At 42.2% G+C, this 18,764-nt stretch overlaps 1 protein-coding gene across 1 annotated transcript in view; it reads left to right on the top strand.

Annotated features, from left to right (window-relative positions):
* The window catches only part of PTPN4 (protein tyrosine phosphatase non-receptor type 4), a 3,248,454-nt gene that overhangs the window by 761,601 nt on the left and 2,468,089 nt on the right, over positions 1–18,764 (top strand). Inside the window, exons 5-6 of the mRNA XM_044060734.1 lie at positions 5,958–6,002; positions 17,003–17,055. Coding sequence (XP_043916669.1) covers positions 5,958–6,002; positions 17,003–17,055 — 98 coding nt within the window. The remainder of the gene's footprint in view (positions 1–5,957; positions 6,003–17,002; positions 17,056–18,764) is intronic.

Raw genomic sequence — 18,764 nt, 5'->3', positions numbered from 1 at the left:
AGTCTTGGGACTTCACCTTATTCCGCATCAGTTTCCTCCTCCTGTTGTAGAGTTTGTTTATGGTAGGGGACCACCAGATTGGCTTCCTTTTTTTGGAGGAGAGCATCTTGGTTCTATTGGGTATGGCAAGATCCATGCATTTGTATATGTGTTCGTGCAGTGCTTTGGTGTATGATTTGGTGGTCATGCAACTATTCTCCATTCGCATGTGTGCTGTGAAGTTAGCCACCTCTGTTTTTAGGAGCCCAAAGTTAGCTTTGGAGAAGTTTTTCATGGTGGTTACCTTGGTGGGGGGTGGGAGGAATATGGATTTCTAAAGTGATTAGTTTGTGGTCGGATCTAACCAGGGAGGAGTTGACAATTGGTGTAGAGTAACAGTCGTCCTTGTTAGTAATGACCAGGTCAGGGATGTTGCTACCTGTAGTTGGGGGTAAGAACGAGTTGTCCCAGGGCATTGGAATTAATGAATTCCAGGAAATGTTGGACAAGTGTATTGGTATATGAGTAGTTTTCCCAATTAATGGAGGGGTAGTTGAAGTCGCCCAGTATGAGAGTGTTAGGTTGGACCCTAGTATTCTCCAGGGTGCTTAGGAACATGGAGTGTGAGTCTCTGAATTGCTGTCTTACCCAATGTTAGCTGCACTTGAAGTATCTCAGATGCATTATGTTGAGCTACCAGTCTGGAGGTGTGCACATCCTTTATGAATATGGAAACACCACTGCCTTTGGAGCTTCGGTCCAAGTTCTGGGGCTGAAAGGTGTGGAATGAATTATAGCCTGGTACTGCAGGGTTGCTTTCTGTTGCCTTGAACCAGGTCTCTGTTACAGCACAACTGTCGATGTTCTCCATTCTATGGAGTGCTTCGAGTGACTGATTTAGACTTCTCACGTTGAGCAGCATGACCCTCAGATTGCATTTGTTTCTGGCTGTGTAGTGAAACTTTTCAAACTCCTCTGCTGAATGAACTTGGTGTTATCTGATGAGTCAGCTGGATACTTACCACATTGTTTTCAGTGTGGAAAAGGCAACACTGGGTGCTAGTTTGATAGCTGCAAATTAAAAAAATAAAAGCCTTTTATGAAGTAAACTATGGCTCCTAAATAAAAAGAGCCCCCGTAACTTCTCGAGTAATGTATGTTTATGGTTCATAAGCAAACTATTTTGTTCTAAGCCAGGTCAGACCTTGTAGCAAGATGCAGGCAGTCTTCCTTCTTGAACATAACATTGTACTGCCCTTTCTGCCTTCAGCCGTCCAAATCTTACCTCCGTTATCACACATGCATGTGTTGTATTCCCCCTTCTCTATAAAATGCTTTGTCCTTATTTGTCTCCTTAGTAGTATATCTCGCAAAGAACCTTCACTCGTTTTCTAATGCCCATGTATCTGTATCCCTGGATTGTAATAAATCCTATGAATTAGCCTTGTCATATATTGACAAATTCTAAAATTCAGCTTTCAGTTTGTGAATTTTGCCAGTGAAGTAGTATCTTGTAAATGGACAGTAACTCACTTCTAGTAAGCTTTCTAAACTTCTGTGTGTAGTATTCCTATTATGTGATGCACTTCCTTCTGCATTCTGGCACCTCAGATTCTCTCTAGCCTTTCAAACAAGCAGCACAACCTCAGATGACTGTTCCTCTGTCTCCTCTGCACCATCGTACGTGTCTAATTCCTAACCTGTTTGACTGGCATCTGGTATATTTTGCTAATCTGTCCTAATCTAGTAATACTGGTACTCGGTGCCCTGTTTTTACTTCCTGCCATCACCTTTGATTAGTACTACTTGTGTCATATCTGCTGTTCACTCAGGCCTCACCTGCATACTACTACTTGACCTATTCCCCTATGCCTTGTGTGCACAGCATTTCCTTAGAATTTTATTAAAGTTAAGTGAAATTGTTACCTCCTAATCTGCTTTGATTAGGCTGGCAAGTCACAGATGGCAAAAAGTAAAAAAATAAATAAATAAATAAAAATGTGCTGTTTATACAAAATATGGCCAGAAAGTCCTGATTTATATAAAATATGCATGTACTGCAGCACTTTGTGTTAGCAACTAGATGCCTCTCGATATAGCCTACAACTCTTGATTTCAGATTAGTGTTTTAATGTAAACGACCATTGAAATATTGTATATTCACTGTACTGAAGTTTTTCTTTAAGGGACTTCAGTACAAATGTGTTAGCCCCAACAAGGCTTTCTCTGGTTTAGAAAAACCAAGTATACCATTGTCTTGCTTCTTTAATTTCTAAGTAGTGCAAGTCCTACTGTTGGTTAACAGACCTGCTGTCAGAGAGTCCATGTTTATCAGCAGCAGCAGCATAGATTCATAGATGGGTACTAGGCTATCTGCTCGAGGGCATTTATCAGCCTAGCCAGAGTGTGTCTGCTTTCGCCGCCCCATTGATTAATTAACTAATCGTCTGTCAAGCAGAGCCAATGAAGTGATCCCAGGGGTGCATTCTCTGTTACCTATCCACTCGTCAAGGTTTCTCTTGAAGAGTGTTAGTAAAGGAACTCTGCCTGATGTAATTTGGAATTTTGTTCCAAAGCATGGGGAGTCTCTGTGACAGGAATCTATCCCTTCAGCATGTTCTTTTTATTGTTGTGGCGAGGTTTAGCTCACTAGAGCATGTGGCTCACAGTGACTTGGATTTCTTTAGGTGGAGCATGTCCATCAATTCTGAGTTGGACATGGCTTTGTAAGTCAGGCTGAGATCACCTCTGAGTAAGTGATATGCCACTGAGTACAGCCGTAGTTTTTTCAGTTGGGCTGCATAGGACATATATTTGAGACGAGTAATCCTCTTGGTGAGGTAATTTTGTGGTCTTTCCAGCTGTTGGAAGTGTCTTATGAGGTACATCCCAAATGGGGCGTTGTACTCTATGACTGGTCTAATGAGTGATGAGTAGAGGGGCACTATAACCTCTTTATTTCTAGATGCAAACCCTTTAGTAATTAGATGGGCCACATAGGATTTCCTAACTACTTTGGCAATATGATTGTCAAAGGAGAGATTACTATCTACCTGGGTCCCCAGATTTCTTATTACCTCTTCTGTATTAAGGATGCTGCCACCTATATGGTAATTCGTGGGTGTTTTGTTTTTCCCAAATGGGATGACTATGCATTTTTTGGCATTTAGCTTGAGGCCATGACTTTGACACCAGGTGTCCATCTCAGTAAGGCCCTTTTGGAGGATGTCCGTGTCAGCCGGAGAGTCAATTATGGCTCCCAGTTTGCAGTCATCGGCGAACTTAGTTAGCCATAGTCCTCCTGTGTTTGCCTGTACTTCTGAGAAGTATATGCCGAACAGTAGGGGTCCCAGGACCGAGCCTTGCGGGACACAACTTGTGACTGGTTTAGAGTTGGACCTGGAGCCCGCTATTCTTACCGTGTGAGTTCTGTCTGTAAGCCAGTTGGCAACCCATCTTGTGACTTAGGGGTTTATGTTCAGGCTGGTGAGTTTTTCTGTAATACCCAAGTGTAGAATAGTGTTGAAAGCCTTGGTGAGGTCAAAGTAGGCTGTGTGAACCACCTTTCCCTCGTCTATGGTTTTGGTGACTGTCTCGAAGAAGTCAACCAGGTTTAGTAGGCATGATCTGCCCTTAACAAAGCCGAGCTGGGTCGGGTCAAGTGTTTGGAGGTTCCCAATGTCTTTAACGAGTTCCATGATGATGCACTCCATAGCCTTGCAAACAAGGCTAGTCAGGCTTATGGGGCGATAGTTACCAGGCTCAGTTGTGGCCCCTCCTTTGTGGAGAGGCATAACCGTTGCTGTGCGCCATTTTATGGGCACATAGCCTGTGGAGAGGTTGAGGTTGAACAGTGTGTTTAGGTGGGGGGTTAGTTTGTTCTGTAGTTCGTGCAAGACTCAGCCTGGGACACCATCTAGTCCCATTGACGCTGTGCTTTTGGCTTTTGAAAAGGCTGTTTTCACCTGTGCGTCTGTGATTTTTGGGACACCACACTTTTCTGGTATTGTTGTGGGCCCTTTTGGAGGTAAGATGGGGTGAAGTTTGCACTGAGTCTATCTGCCAGGATGTTGGCAATGTCAGTGGGTTCAGTATATTTTGTACTATTTTGCATTAGTTCAGTGCATATCTACGAGTTGCCACTTAGATTCTTAACATAGCTAAAGAAGGCTTTGTGGTTATCTTTTGAATCCTTTGCTATTTTTCTTTCTAAGTTAGCCTTGGATGATTTCATGAAGGACCTCAGTTTCTTACTGATACTGATCAGGGATGTCTTTCCTTCTTGGGATTTGCTTATTTTCTGAACTAGTTTCCCCCTCCTGTTGTATAGCCTGTTTATTGCAGGGGTCCACCAAACTGGTTTCCTTCTCTTAGAGGAGTGAGTCTTGGTTTTGCTAGGGATGGCACGATCCATGCATCCTTGTAGGTGCTCATAGAGTGTATTTGTAAAGGTTTTTGCATCTTGGGCAGCGTTATCCTTTAGCGTGGGGGCTGTGAAACTTACCACCTCTGTCTTAAGTAAGGTGAAGTTTGCTTTAGAAAAGTTTTTTACTGTGGTTTCCTTAGTTGGGTTGGTGGTGGGGTGTGGACATCCAGAGTGATTAGTTTATGGTCTGATCTAACCAGTGACCTCCGGTGTTCAGCACCTGTCGCCCATGTTGGTGATGACCAGATCCAATATATTTTCACCTCTGTTAGGGGAGTTTACCAGCTGATCCAGGGCATTTGAGTTGATGAATTCCAGGAAGCGCTGGGCCTGGGAGTTTGTACTCTAGTAGTTTTCTCAGTGAATGGTAGGGTAATTGAAATCGCCCAATATCAGGGTGTTTGGTAGGACCTTCATGTTTTCCAGTGTCTCCAGAAAGGGTGGAGTGGTGGTTCTGGGTCATGGAGGGTGATCTGTAGCAGGCCACAGTTTGCATTGCAGATTTGCCCGATGTTAGTTGCACATGGATGATCTCAGAGGTATCATGCTGCGCCACTAACGTGGAGGTGTAGGTATCCTTGATGAATATGGATACACTCCCTCCTTTTGTGTTTCTGTCAGTGTTCTGTGGCCGAAACGTGTGGTATGAGTTGTAGCCTGGTAGTGCTGGGGTGCTCTCTGGAGCCTTGAACCAGGTTTCAGTTACAGCACAGATGTCGACGTTCTCCATACTGAGGAGTGCTTAGAGCGCGTGCATTTTGAGATTTAAATTCCTGGCGTTGAGTAGCATAGCCCTCAGTTTTTTGTTAATTGTGCTGTTTACGGAGGTGGGTTTGACTTTTGAGCCTTGCCTAAAAAAGGCACTATGGGGGCAGCAAGAGACTTGGCCAGTATTCGAAAGCCTATGGGTGACAGGTGCAAGCCGTCTCTTGCGAAGCAACGCGGCTTGTCAAGCATGTCGTCCCAGGCTGACAGACACTGGATCCCCTTTGAATGACACCAGAAGCTTAGATAATTGTTGAAATTAATTTTTTTCTTTATACTGAGGTATCATTCTTGGTGAGGGCAGGATGCTACTCAGGATCAGGGTCATACCAGTCTGGTGTATGTGATCAGAGAGCTCTTCCATGTCTCTTTTCATGTAGTCCAGGGAGGTACCTCTCAGGTCATTCACACCAACATGAACAAATTACAGAGTTATATTTGTACTTGTTCTGGAGTGACCTGAGGGCTTGTGTTATGTGGCGGATTCTGGCTCCCGACAAGCATGAAATCAGTAGGGCATTTATTTCGTGGAGAATACAAAACCCACTAAGAGAAGTGCTGTGTCAGGAATTAGAAAGCTACAAGTCGTAAATAGCTGGAGGGGGAGGTTATCGAGGTGGTGTCAGGACTGAGGCATATGTTGACTTGTTGGAAACTCAGAGATACAGTAAACAAATAAATTATCCTGCATATTGCTACATTTTCTTGACTTATTAAATACAAACAAATGATCTTGCATATTGCTACATTTTCTTGACTTACTAAATGTTGTTTTCTTTCAATGTAGGTATCAGTTTTTCTTGCAGCTTAAACAAGACATCTTTACTGGAAGGTAAGACTGGCTTGTAACTACATAATCATAAACAGTGTTTATAAAGATGAATTTAGTAGACATATAGTTATTATATTTAAGTGTAGAGCTAGTTGTGTATTTTGAGTATGAAAGTCCATCCATTAAAAACTGTTACTTAAGGGATTTAGCAAAGGAATGTAGTGATCAGTGCAATTATTCACAGTCTGTTCAATAGTGTGTTCAGTTTTATGTAAATTCTGCTTTGCTAGGATGTTAAACTAGATTTTAAATGTCAGCAGCAATTCAGTTACGGGATAGACATTTTTGTTCAACTTGTTTGGCTTAGCATACATTTTTCTACCAGTCAGAGGCATCAGTAGCAGATGAGGCAAGTTCGAATGGCATTCATTTTGCTTAATGCATATTTGGGCAATTTGTTGTGAACCAAAAATGTGATGAGTAGTTCTCTTGCAGTGGTAGTTTTAGCTTTGTGGTTAAGTACATGTTCTGTTTTGTGGCAGGTAGCTAAAGATGACAGTTGTCAAGATAAGCTGAGAAGATGCTGCTCAGTGTAAAGCCTCAAGTATACATTGTAAAGTGAACTGCACCACCCAGTGGTGAATTTATTACATATCAGGGATCTGAGACTTTCTTGTAATTCCAAAAAATATACTCACTTATTTTATTTTGTTAACTTATTTATAGGTAAATACTAGGCTAGCTGCCCCTAGTGGCCATTTTAAGAATGGGCCGTTTCCATTTCAAAAATGAGAATCAAACTCTGCATGGTACTGCACCTGATGTTTGTGAGGTAAACACCTTAACCAGTATGTCAACTGGCAACTCCCTGCCAGGATATGTGGATCATATGACCTTTTTTCACAACTGGGGCCAAGGGGAATTACAGTTAGTTACAGTAATACCATTTTTAGTTGTTAGTGCTAGCTTACAGTGCATATGTTTACAATATGCACAAATGTACATGTCCAAAAAGGTGTGGTATGAAATATTGACAGTGTGATGTTGTTGTATGTTGTATCTTTCGGCTTTTCCCGGTTAGGGGATGCCACAGTGGAACTCCGGTCTGCTAATGATTGGCAGATTTTTACGTACCGACTTGCCAGGCCTAACGCACAGCCTTCAACGAAGGTACTCCCATTCACGCATGTCTCCACACAGAAGATGCTTTAGCTGAGAATCGAACAGGACAGTGTCTTACTGTGAGGCGACAACACTACCGCAGCACCACCACTGCAGTAAATATTTGACAGCGCGATACAATATGAAATTTCCATAAAGTAAATGGAACTTGCATTGATAGTAAATACTTTTATAAACTGTGAACTGAGATTAATGTTGGGACAGTAGTGAGAGAGAGAGAGAGGAGGGAGGAATGGTTGAAGTGAGAGTTGATAGAGTAGTTATAGTAGAATTTTCAGGTGAAGATATGAAAGAGAGATTTTGCATTTTAAGGAGTTAAATAAATAAGGTTATATTGTGGACCTAGTGAAGGGTAGAACAGGGCTGATACATGTTTCACTAGTAATGTTGGTGCAGACTGCAGGGCCATGTTTTAGATTTTTTTTCTTTGCTTTTCAGAGTGAAAGGGGATGACTGAAGAATGATGACAGTGGTATTTTACAGAGGGAGCAAGATGATATGTATGTTTATAAGAAATGTGCTAGAAGGAAGCAGAAAGTTATATAAAGTGATTGAGAAGTTTTACTTTTGGGTTGATGGAACGTACATTTCATGTAGTTTGGAAGCAACATGGTATGTTCTGAGTTTTTCAGAGCTGTGTAAAATGTAGGAATATGTTCAATATTTTTGTAGCTTGGTGCTGGATGAGTTGTCTAAGACATTGAACGAAAGTATGAATTCTGATTTTGGCTACTGAATAAGTAATTTTAAGGGTAAGAAGGTTTAAAGTTATGAGATTTTGAGCTGGGAGGTATTTACTTATGTTTTCTGTCTGTAGGTTGAGACTCAGAAGGGGGGTATAGCTGAACTACTTCAGCTAGATACTTGTATGAGCAGAATTGTATACGGCATTTAGAGCCTTAAAGATTTAGATGTTAGCCAGTCTTTGAGTGGAGTGAAACATTATAGGCAGTTAACAGTAAGGTTGTTTGTGGAGAAGCAGTTACAGGTGTTGAGGAAGTCTTATTGCAGAGTATCAAATTATTTTGAAGAGAAAAGGATTGAGAGGTTTTCAGTGTGCAGAATCATTTTTATATGATGGAGGCCTGATTGTGCAGGAAGAAATGAGTAGAGCCTAGTATAAAATCGTGACACGGCCATGGAAGAAAGGAGAGAGAGAGACTGCCCCAAATTTTCTTTGATAGATGTATCCTGAGGTAGTTGAATAGCCACGTGAGAGTTTGTGGGACATAACTGAGTTGCTGAGATGATGGAGAGAATGATCAACTGATTTGAATTTCTAAAGGTTTACATAGGTTACATCTGTTAGTGGTCCGTGAACCATGTTTTGAAGCAGGTTGTATTATAGGCAGCACAAAATAGTGCAGCTGAATTTCCAAGTATTGTGTGAAAGCTATGTGACTTTGCTGTCAGGAATATATATTTGTAAGAACTGGATTATTTGCTTGTAAACTATATTTATAGTTTAGCTGATGGTGATGTTACAGCTGTGAATTGGTATTGTTTTGGCTCTGAGAGGTTAGCAGTTTTTGGGATTGTTATTATGCAGCCCATTTTCCATTTTGTAAAAAGGTTTGAAATGTGTGTAATATGCTCTGGGGTGGTGTCCTCTACCTCTGTAGATAAATCAGAGGTATAGCTGAGGAAAGGAGAAGTGAATTAATCTGGTATTTTTTAGTAGAATGCATTTCTAAGTGGCCTTTCAAGAAGGAAGTTATATTTGGTTAAGAGAGGTATAATTATTAGAATATGTCTAGGAAATAGGCCTAGTAGACGTTTTTGAAAAGTAGGTCTATTGTTTTGAGTTGCCTATCAATGTTTTCCATTGTGATTGGTATGAAGTTCAGTTGGGTGGTTTTCTTTCTATGTACAACATTTGAACAAAGAATGAATTGACAGGGTGTCTTGATAGCTTTCTTTCTTTTTTTTTGCATATTTGTTTTGATATCCAGCGGCAGTGGTTGCTAAGAGGCCTGACTTTTTTATAGGGTGGATGCTTTCTTAAGTTGAGACTAGTAAAGGAGAAGTATTGGCAGATAGTTCTGGGCTATTTACAGAATACATAATTCACAATTAATAGATTGGAGGTGATTTTTCTTTGTCAGGGTTATAGTGTCTGCAGATGATTGGGTTTGTTAAATGTCAATAACTGTGGAGACCAAAGGAAGGACAGGTGGTGTCCGCATACAGATGAATTTAAGAGATGACATTTTGACTGCTAAGACTGCACAGATGAGGGATCATGGATGTTAGGAAAAAAGAATCGGTGGGTTCCACTGATGTTCATCGTGCATACAGCTGCAGTCCTTACATATGGGTTCTCCTGCCGTCAGGCGGGTCCTCGGTCGGCCGAATTCCAAAGTCTTGGTCCGGCGTCTGTTGTTGTCGCCTTCTTCCCTGACGTCAGTGCGACAGGGGTATATAAGACACGGCCGACGCCATTTTCTTCAGTCTTTTTTGCCGCGCGGTGCCTGAAGCAGAAGCAGTTCGCAAGTGCTGGTTGGCCAGCTCCTGAAATTACGAAAATTTGGAAACAGAAGTCTTCTTTAAAGCTAAGTACCCCGTTGGGGAAACTTTTTTTGCCTCAGACTGATGTCAGACAAAGTTAACAATTGTATTTCTTGTGGGAAGCAAATACCGCATAAGGATTTCCATTCCCTCTGTATACCTTGTTTAGGCCCAGACCACGACGTCTTGGGCTGTCGCTTTAGTGCTAACTAAACTAGTTTTTAACTATAAAATGTCGTCGGAGACTCTGACTACCGTTTTGTCCAAAAAACGCAAGGACAAAGACCGACACGCGAGGCCCGCGGTCTCAACCGACACCACGCCAAGACCGGCTACACGTGGTCCAGTTCTCAGTGAGGCGCCTGCGCAGCCCCTGACTACCGACGACGCTTCTCTGGCGGTGTCCTCTGTACCCAAGACCGCAGGTTCCTCGGCCCACACCCTGACTACAGCTACCGAAGCCACAGTGAGTGTTGAACCTCTTAATGTGGACAGATCTACTTCCACCCATAGTGTCTTCAGACCTTCTTCTTCCTTTTCCATCAAGGCCTTTACTAAGTCTAAATCAGCCATGCACTCCCAGAGGCCGGTTGCACAGGGCCCATCTACAGGCCCCATGCCTAAAAAGCAGATGCTCAAAATGGCTGAGGATTTAATTACTCTTATCAGGGTTCACAACCCCACGGACAAGAGACCCAGAGTGGAGGAAGAATCTCCCTCTTCTGACCAGGGCTCCATTATTTCAGAACATTCTGATGAAGAGGAGCATTCGTACTCCCCTTTTGAAGATTCTGATGCAGAACAGTCCATTCCTTCTGTATCCCCCCCAGAGGATTTCTCATTGGGGGAAACCTTGCATACCTTGAGGGAACACTTCCATTGGGAAGGCCAGGATTTTTCAGATTCAAAGCAAAGGCTTAGGGAATTTCTTCTACTACCCCAGCACAGGCCTCTGGCGATACCTCCTGTCTTGGACATACTTGATGATGTTTATTTGGAGGCTTGCCTTAATCCGGATTCCCTGCCTCCAGCCCCAGTCAAGCCTGATAGGTACTACTGAGTTCCTAACTCACACCAATTTCTTTACAAAAGCCATAATGCTGACCCAGACACCATTTCTCAGGGTCCCAAGGGAATGAAGGCCTCTACTGCTAAGAATCCATTACCCTCCGAAAGAGAGTCTAGATCCTTAGAAAGGTGGGGAAAAAAGGTATATATCTCGGCCACTCTAGCCATGAGGGCCTTAAATTGTCAGTTCCATATGTTTAAATATCAGCAGTTTCTGTTATCACAATTAAAGAATAAAATGTCACAACCTGAACAACCAGATATGAAGGAGTTGCAAGATATGATGCATAGTGCAGAACAAGTGGGTAAGCACACCTTGCAATGTGGTTATGATGCTCTAGAGGCCTCAAGTAGAGCTGCAGTTACAGGATCAGTCATTCGTAGACATGCTTGGCTTAGGGAACAAACCCTGCCTGATCATGCCAAGGCTAAATTACTGGATGCTCCTTTACAAAAGGATGTGTTATTTGGTACTAATGCTGAGGAAATACTAAGGAAAATGGAAGAAAAAGCTAAATCTATGCAAACTGTTAAGGCTTTTCTGCAGGTACAACCACCACGATTGAGTAGAAATTGGCCTACAAAAAACTTGTCCTTTCCAGCCACGGACAAGCCCCAAAGAGGTAGATACAGACGTGGAAGGGGCAGAGGACAATCTCAAGGATCATATAGAGGCAGACAATGGCAGCCTCCAGCATCAAGAGGTGGCGAAGACAATGCACAGCAATACAGAAAACAAACCCAATGACTTTCCCCTTTGCATGCCAAACAAGGCTCAAGTGGCAGCACCCTTGGGAGGAAAGCTGGCATTATTTTCAAAAAATTGGCATATTGTCACAAAAGACAAATGGATCCTGGACATTATAAACAGAGGCTACAGATTTCATTTTCACAGTCTTCCAAAAATGAGAAGCATGCCGAACCTGCCACACAATCAAAGGGCAGAGGCTCAAATACAAATTTCAAAGCTCATGGACATGAAAGCTATTCAAGAGGTACCTACTCACGAGCAAGGTCAAGGTTTTTATTCCAGACTATTCCTGGTACCAAGGAAGGGAACCGATTGGAGACCCATTTTGGACTTATCCATCCTAAACACATTTCTACTAGTACCAAAATTCAAGATGCTCACCTTACAGCAGCTTCTTCCCATGCTGGGCAAGGGGTCTTGGCTGGTAACATTGGACCTCAAGGAGGCATACCTGCATGTCCCAATCAGACAAAGCTGCAGAAGATACCTCAGATTTCTTGCAGGTTCAATCCACTATCAATTCTCTGCATTGCCCTTTGGCTTATCTACTGCGCCCAGAGTATTCACGAAATGCCTGGCATCAATAATAGCACACTGCAGACTCCAGGGGATTCAAATCTACCCATATCTGGACGACTGCCTTATACAAGCGGACAACCAACAAACTCTGATAAAGGACTTAAATTATGCCATATTTGGACGACTGCCTGATCCAAGCGGACAGCAAGCACATACTTCTGGAGCATCTGGCTTATGTAATACAGTTATTGAATTCTCTGGGATACACAGTCAACAAAGAGAAATCCAGGCTAACACCATCTCAGAAAATAATTTTCCTGGGTGCCAACTTGGACACAAACACCCAGATGGCCTATCTTACGCCAGAAAAACAGGGGCAACTAACTCAGTACTTCAAGATACTAGCAAATTGTACCAGGCTAACTGCAAGGAAAATCCTGCAGGCGCTGGGATTCATGGCATCTTGCATTCTTCTAATCCCATGTGCAAAGTTGCATATGAGGAAACTTCAATGGTACCTAAAAAACCTATGGTCTCAACACAGCCACAGTTTGGAAACAATAATACCACTAATTCCATGTTTACAAAAGGAATTTCTATGGTGGGCTCAAGCATGCCAAACAAACGCAGGTCTACCATTCAGCAAGCCTCAAGCAAATCAAGTCATCACAACAGACGCCTCATACTACGCCTGGAGGGCACACATGACAGACAGGTGCATTCAGGGCAAATGGTCCCAAAAGGAAAAGCACCTTCACATCAATCAAAAGGAAATGCTAGCAGTGATACATGCAATTACAGCTTTCAAGTACCTCCTGCATCCTGGGCAATTCTTAATAAGAACAGACAACACCACAGTAATGTGGTACATAAACAAACGGGGAGGAACACATTCATACCCCCTGTGCAGGCTGGCCATGTCACTTTGGAACAGGGCTCTGGAATGGCAAATCGAGCTTCAAGCACAGTACTTGCCCGGTATGGAAAACACGCTGGCAGACAATCTAAGCAGAAATCTGACAGACCCTCACGAATGGAAGTTGCATCCTCAAGTGTTTACAAAGATAATCCAAGCCTGGGGAAGGCCAGATATAGATCTCTTTGCCTCCCACAAAAATCACCAATTGACAAAGTTCTGCTCAAGGACATTTCATCCAAAGGCCTGGAGAGTGGACGCCCTTTCTTTCAGTTGGACAGCAAGGACAGTTTACGCCTTTCCACCTCTTCCTCTACTGACCAAGGTGCTTTTGAAAACAAGAACAGACAGACCAAAGATGATACTGATTGCTCCAGACTGGCCAAGACAACACTGGTATCCACTCCTGAGGAGCCTAACACATTCTCCTCCCTATATCCTACCTCTAATGCCTCTCCTTCTGACTCAGCACAGCTACAAAACTCTTCACAGTCAGCTGAAAACACTCAATCTGGCTGCATGGAAAATTCCTTAATACCACAACAGACCCTACTACAAGGAGGTACAGGATGTCATTTTGGAAGCCAGAAGGCCATCTACTAGAAAAGCTTACTCCGCAAAATGGAAACGGTTTTGCGCTTGGAATGAGAAAAAGGACCAGGATCCTAGAAAACTGAATTTGCCTCAGATATTACAGTATCTAACTGAGCTGCTGAACAGTGGACTGTCATTCTCCTCCATTAAAATCCATGCCTCAGCCATTTCTGCAGAATACAACACTGATCCACCCTTATTCTCTCACCCACTCTTAAGACAGTTCCTCAGAGGGGCTAAGAATATAAGACCTCCAAGGAAACAACCAATCCCAGCCTGGGATCTTAATTACATACCGGAAAAATTGACATTGCCTCCCTTTGAAACAGCTGCCTCAACAGATTTACAATATTTGTCCTGGAAAACCGCTTTCCTTCTGGCTATTACCTCAGCTCATAGGGTCTCGGAATTACAAGCCCTCATGGCTGTGCAGCCCTTTCTCATCTTCCATCAGGACAGGGTTTCCCTACGAACTAACACGTCATTTATGCCTAAGGTAGTATCCAGGGTAGCTTTAAATCAGGCCATACACTTACCTACCTTTTACCCCAATCCTCAAAACAAAGGGGAAAGGCTGCTACATTCCTTAGACATCCATAGACAGCTGCGTTACTATTTGGACAGAACAAAGCCGTTCAGGAAATCAGAACAACTCTTTGTGTCCTATGCTGTAGGAGCTCAAGGGAAGCCAATTTCCAAACAGACAATTTCAAAATGGATAGGCCACTGCATACGTTTTTGTTACTCCTTTCATGGTAAATCTGTGCCTACAGGCATCCGATCCCACTCCACAAGGGCCACAGCTACCTCTACCGCCTTCCTCAGAGGAGTTCCTACCAAAGATATTTTGGAGGCAGCCACTTGGAGTTCGGTGCATGCCTTCACTAAACACTACCACCTACCTTTATACTCCAAAGCAAGAGCAGGCTTTGCCACTGCTGTGTTGCAGGGCATTCCGGCTCCTCCTAATTCCACCTAGTGCCTACCACCCTGTGCGTAGCTTTGAGATTCTACCCATATGTAAGGACTGCAGCTGTATGCACGATGAACATAGTACAGTTTTGTACCTACCATAAATGTAGATGTTCGAGTGCTAATACAGCTGCAGTCCAGGTTTCCCTCCCTCCTTCCCCTCTTGGCACAGGCCTAGTGGCTAACTCCTCCACAAACAACCTGTTTGGGTTATCCTTCTATGGTGTATTTGCTTGCAACTATTGAATTTTGATTATATTGCATTGCATGACTATACATAGATATATAAATTATGTATTGTCTTCCTTTTGGGGACACCTGACATCTGGGGCAAGAAAGACTGAAGAAAATGGCGTCGGCCGTGTCTTGTATACCCCTGTCGCACTGACGTCGGGGAAGAAGGCGACGATAACTGACGCCGGACCAAGACTTTGGAATTCGGCTGACCGAGGACCCGCCTGACGGCAGGAGAACCCATATGTAAGGACTGCAGCTGTATTAGCACTCGAACATCTACATTTATGGTAGGTACAAAACTGTACTTTTGGGAAGATGTATAATTATGGATGACTTCTAAAGGTCAGATAAAGTGTGACTAGAAATTGACAACTTAATGCTTTAATTGTCTACTTGAATGTCGCAGCAGTAAAGGTATTGTACATTTTAAGAAGCTTTGGGCTTAAGCCATGAGATCCAGCTCCAACAAGGATAGCTAGTTGTCTTAGCCAGGAATTCATATTCTAAGTGGAAACCTTAGAAGTTTCAGATTGGGATGGAGTGATTAAGATAATATCTCCAATAAGACCAAAGGTCAAAGAGTCGATTGAATGTTTGAGTTGTCTAGTGAAATTATGGCATGGAGACATGCTTTTGATCTGCCTAATAAGTTTTTCAGTTATGTCTAGGAAGTTTGGGGGTTATTTAGAAGCCTTGCTTGAAGGACTTTTAGGTGGCTTTGGCTTGGGGAGTAGTCCTTTTGCAGTAATTTTGGATATTACAGAACTCCACCCAACTGAGATGTGAGTTAAGAATTTTGAAATATTTCCAAGCTGCTTTCTCAGCATGAGTGTCATATTTCACTTGAGGTTTGTCTGGAGAGCCAGACTCTGTTGGGTGTTCCTTTTGTGTAGTATCTGCCCTGCAATGATAGAAGGATAGTAAAACTTCAGAAGTGCACTGTGGGCACACCACCCCTACCAGTCACTTTCTTCCATTTTTACTGGTACACATATTGAATGCTAGATCTGCTAGGCCGCTTGATTGTGCCTAAAATCTAAATGTGGAGGCTGAGCCTTAGATTTTAGTTACTATTGAGATTTGCAGTGATAACTTAAAATTATGTCAGATATTTTTAAGGAGAGGGTGGTAAACCTGTTAGGAACAATATTAAGGGTCCAAGTAAAGTAATGTGTTTTTCTGCTATGTTGATTAGGTCTTGCTGGAACAGTTGCATTCACACCTCCTTAGTGTAATTCCTCAGTGTACACACTTCTCCAGTTTTGCTCATTCACAGAAGGGAAATTTGCCTTTTCCAGCTAGCTTGATCTGTCTTACCCATTTTTCGAGTGTCTTTGTCTTTCATTACTGGCTGACCATTAGCACTTCCGTTTAACGAGTTGGCCCACTCATTCCCTTGGAAATAAGACTGATGATTGAAGGCAGTCATACTGGCAGCTGTCATGGTTGTTTGCCTTAGTCCCGGTTTGCCTCAGAGCAACCCTTGTACATAATCCTACGCTTAGCCCAGTGTCACGTTTACTTCATGCTGATGCACTGCTTGAAGGACACTTATATCTCTGCCCTTAGTGCTTCCCAGCTGTTGTACTCTCCTCCACTTGGGGCCAGATCTACTTTTCCAACTTGGGATGCCTGGGTCAAGGCAGAGATTTATTTATCTTCACAACTGTGTTAGTTACATTGCTGTATTTTCAAGTGGACAGTAGTTACATTGCTGTATTTTCAAGTTGACAGTGTAAATAGTGTATGAGCAGGGTTCCGGCATGTAGCTCGCGAGACATTTCCCTGCGAGCTACATCGCTGAAACCAGAAGGCTGCAGCAGCAATTCGCCGTAGAGCAGTACTGCTGAAAAGCACAAGTGCTGCCACTGTACTCTATGACAAGAGATGTAGAACATTGTGGCAATCCCTAAGGGCTGCTTACCCGGCTGTTTTCTAGCCACCAACAGCCGGGTAGCAGCCTTTAGGAATTGCCGCAATGTTCTACATCTCTTCTCATAGCATACAACTGCAAAGCTTGTGCTTTTCAGCTGTACTACTCTACGGTAAATTGCTGCTGCAGCCTTCTGGTTTCGGCGATGTAGCTCACAGGGAAATGTCTTGCAAAAGCTACATGCTGGGACCTGTCTGTACATTTGTTTTTCATCTTATCCTGGCATTTTTATGTAAAAACATGCACGCTGTACCATTCATACTTGCTAGATTAAGATTTGTTTTCTTACAGATTAGAGCAGGTTAATAAAACTAGTAGAACTTTGAGTTTACTTTTTCAGCTGTGTTAATTACTGCAATGTTTTCTTTTTCATATTTTAGGTTGTCTTGCCCCTGTCATACTGCAGCCCTTCTTGCCTCCTATGCTATTCAGTGTAAGTCGTGTGTCATTGATGCATTCTGTCTGAAGTTAAGTATTCATATTTGTATTGTATTCTCAGCAAGTTTTTTAGTACATTTTTCCTTTCTGGCAGCTATTTTTTTTAAATTTTACCTTATTTTGCCATGAAGGCCTTCTAATTCCAATTCCTTTTTGTTCTTTATTTCATCTCATTTTCTTGGGAAGATGCAGTTTGATCAGGTTTGTCCTTTATCTTAGAATGTAGAAGTGGTTAATTAGAAAGATTTGAAAACCCTGTTGTCAAAAGGAAGTAAAACTACAGTCAATATAACTATAGTATTTTAGTATGTATTGTGCAGACTTACATATAGCCACTCTTGAACCACTTGAAGATAAATGCATTATGCTGGTGGCCATTGACATATTTCTTAATCGTTGCCCTTTTTAGACCACGTTCAGCCTAGATCTGTGTATTGACTATGCCCAACTTGAAAGTTGTCATGTTTATTGGAGTCTGTGAGGCGAAGTTTGAAGAGCAACTCTGTGAGACAATAAATTGTATGTACATCCAAAATACTGGGTCTTTGAGTAGATGTCCGTCAAAAGCAACTTGAGGAAAAACTACTGTATTGTATAACTATGACAGAGAGCTAAACTAAAAATACATAAAAATCTTAAGATACTCCGAAGAGAGTTAATGGCTGTAAGCAAGGCATCTTAGTGCACATGCTATAGAGAATGTACAAACAAATTTTCAGAGATAATCACTCACAGACTTGGCTAGTACAACTAGCTTGGCAGCTTCAAACATCTACAAAAGACTAACAAAACTATTAAAACGTAATTACTGCTTGTTTACATTTGCATCAGTGAAGCAAGGTGTGACAAAATGAAGTACTGACAGCACAGCTAGCTGGAATTTTGTAAATATTTGTCATTTGTGAATATCAAACTAATTTCTACAAGATGCTTGTGTTCCAAATGTTTTAGAACTGTATGTCATGTGTATATCAAACCGAGTTTTACAGATTTTTGTGTTGAAAATGGATTTGTCAAGTGTTTGCTCTTAAAATGTTTCCACAGTGTGCTGTTACTGGAAGAAGTCAGAAATGTACACATGCACTATTGTAACTGTTTAAATGTATCTGTTTTACCAGTAGAAACTGGAGAGTTAACCTCAGTCTAGCAAACTTTAGAAAAACATCTGAAATTAAATTACTTTATAGGCTAGGCCATAAAGATGTTTCAGTGCAACTAGAGACACAAAGTCTGTGCTAGGAAGCTTTCTGTATTGTCTTTGGGGTGAACTAATTGGTAGTCTGGTAGCATGAAGGAATGCAATTTTTATGACTTCCAGCACTTGCCAACGATCTGAGCAAAAGCCCTCTCTCGGTATTTTTACAGGTAGATGCTAAATACTGTCAGCTTCAGCAGTGGGAGGTTTGCCTGAGAACTAGAAGTCAGATGACAAGAATTGATGTCATTCTGCAAGCTATCGCAGAAGTAATATTTTAGATATTATTTTGAGAACTCTTAGTAGGACAGAGCATTATGCATTGTGTCTTGGACCTGACAACAAGATCCACTCACCACACTTTCCTTGCTCTATTAGTAAGCTACTAGAGTATAGTAATTCTCTTGGATGCAGTCAGGAATATAGTAAATCTTAGTTTAGCTAGTTTTCTTTATCTGAGCCTGCAATGTTATTTTAAATATTTCCTGTGTTTTGAACTCTGATGTCAC

This window comes from Protopterus annectens, chromosome 2.part0 (genome assembly GCF_019279795.1).
Source record: "Protopterus annectens isolate FY-2018-M chromosome 2.part0, PAN1.0, whole genome shotgun sequence".
Classification (NCBI taxonomy): Eukaryota; Metazoa; Chordata; order Ceratodontiformes; family Protopteridae; genus Protopterus; species Protopterus annectens.
This window is presented reverse-complemented; position numbering and strand designations above follow the sequence as displayed.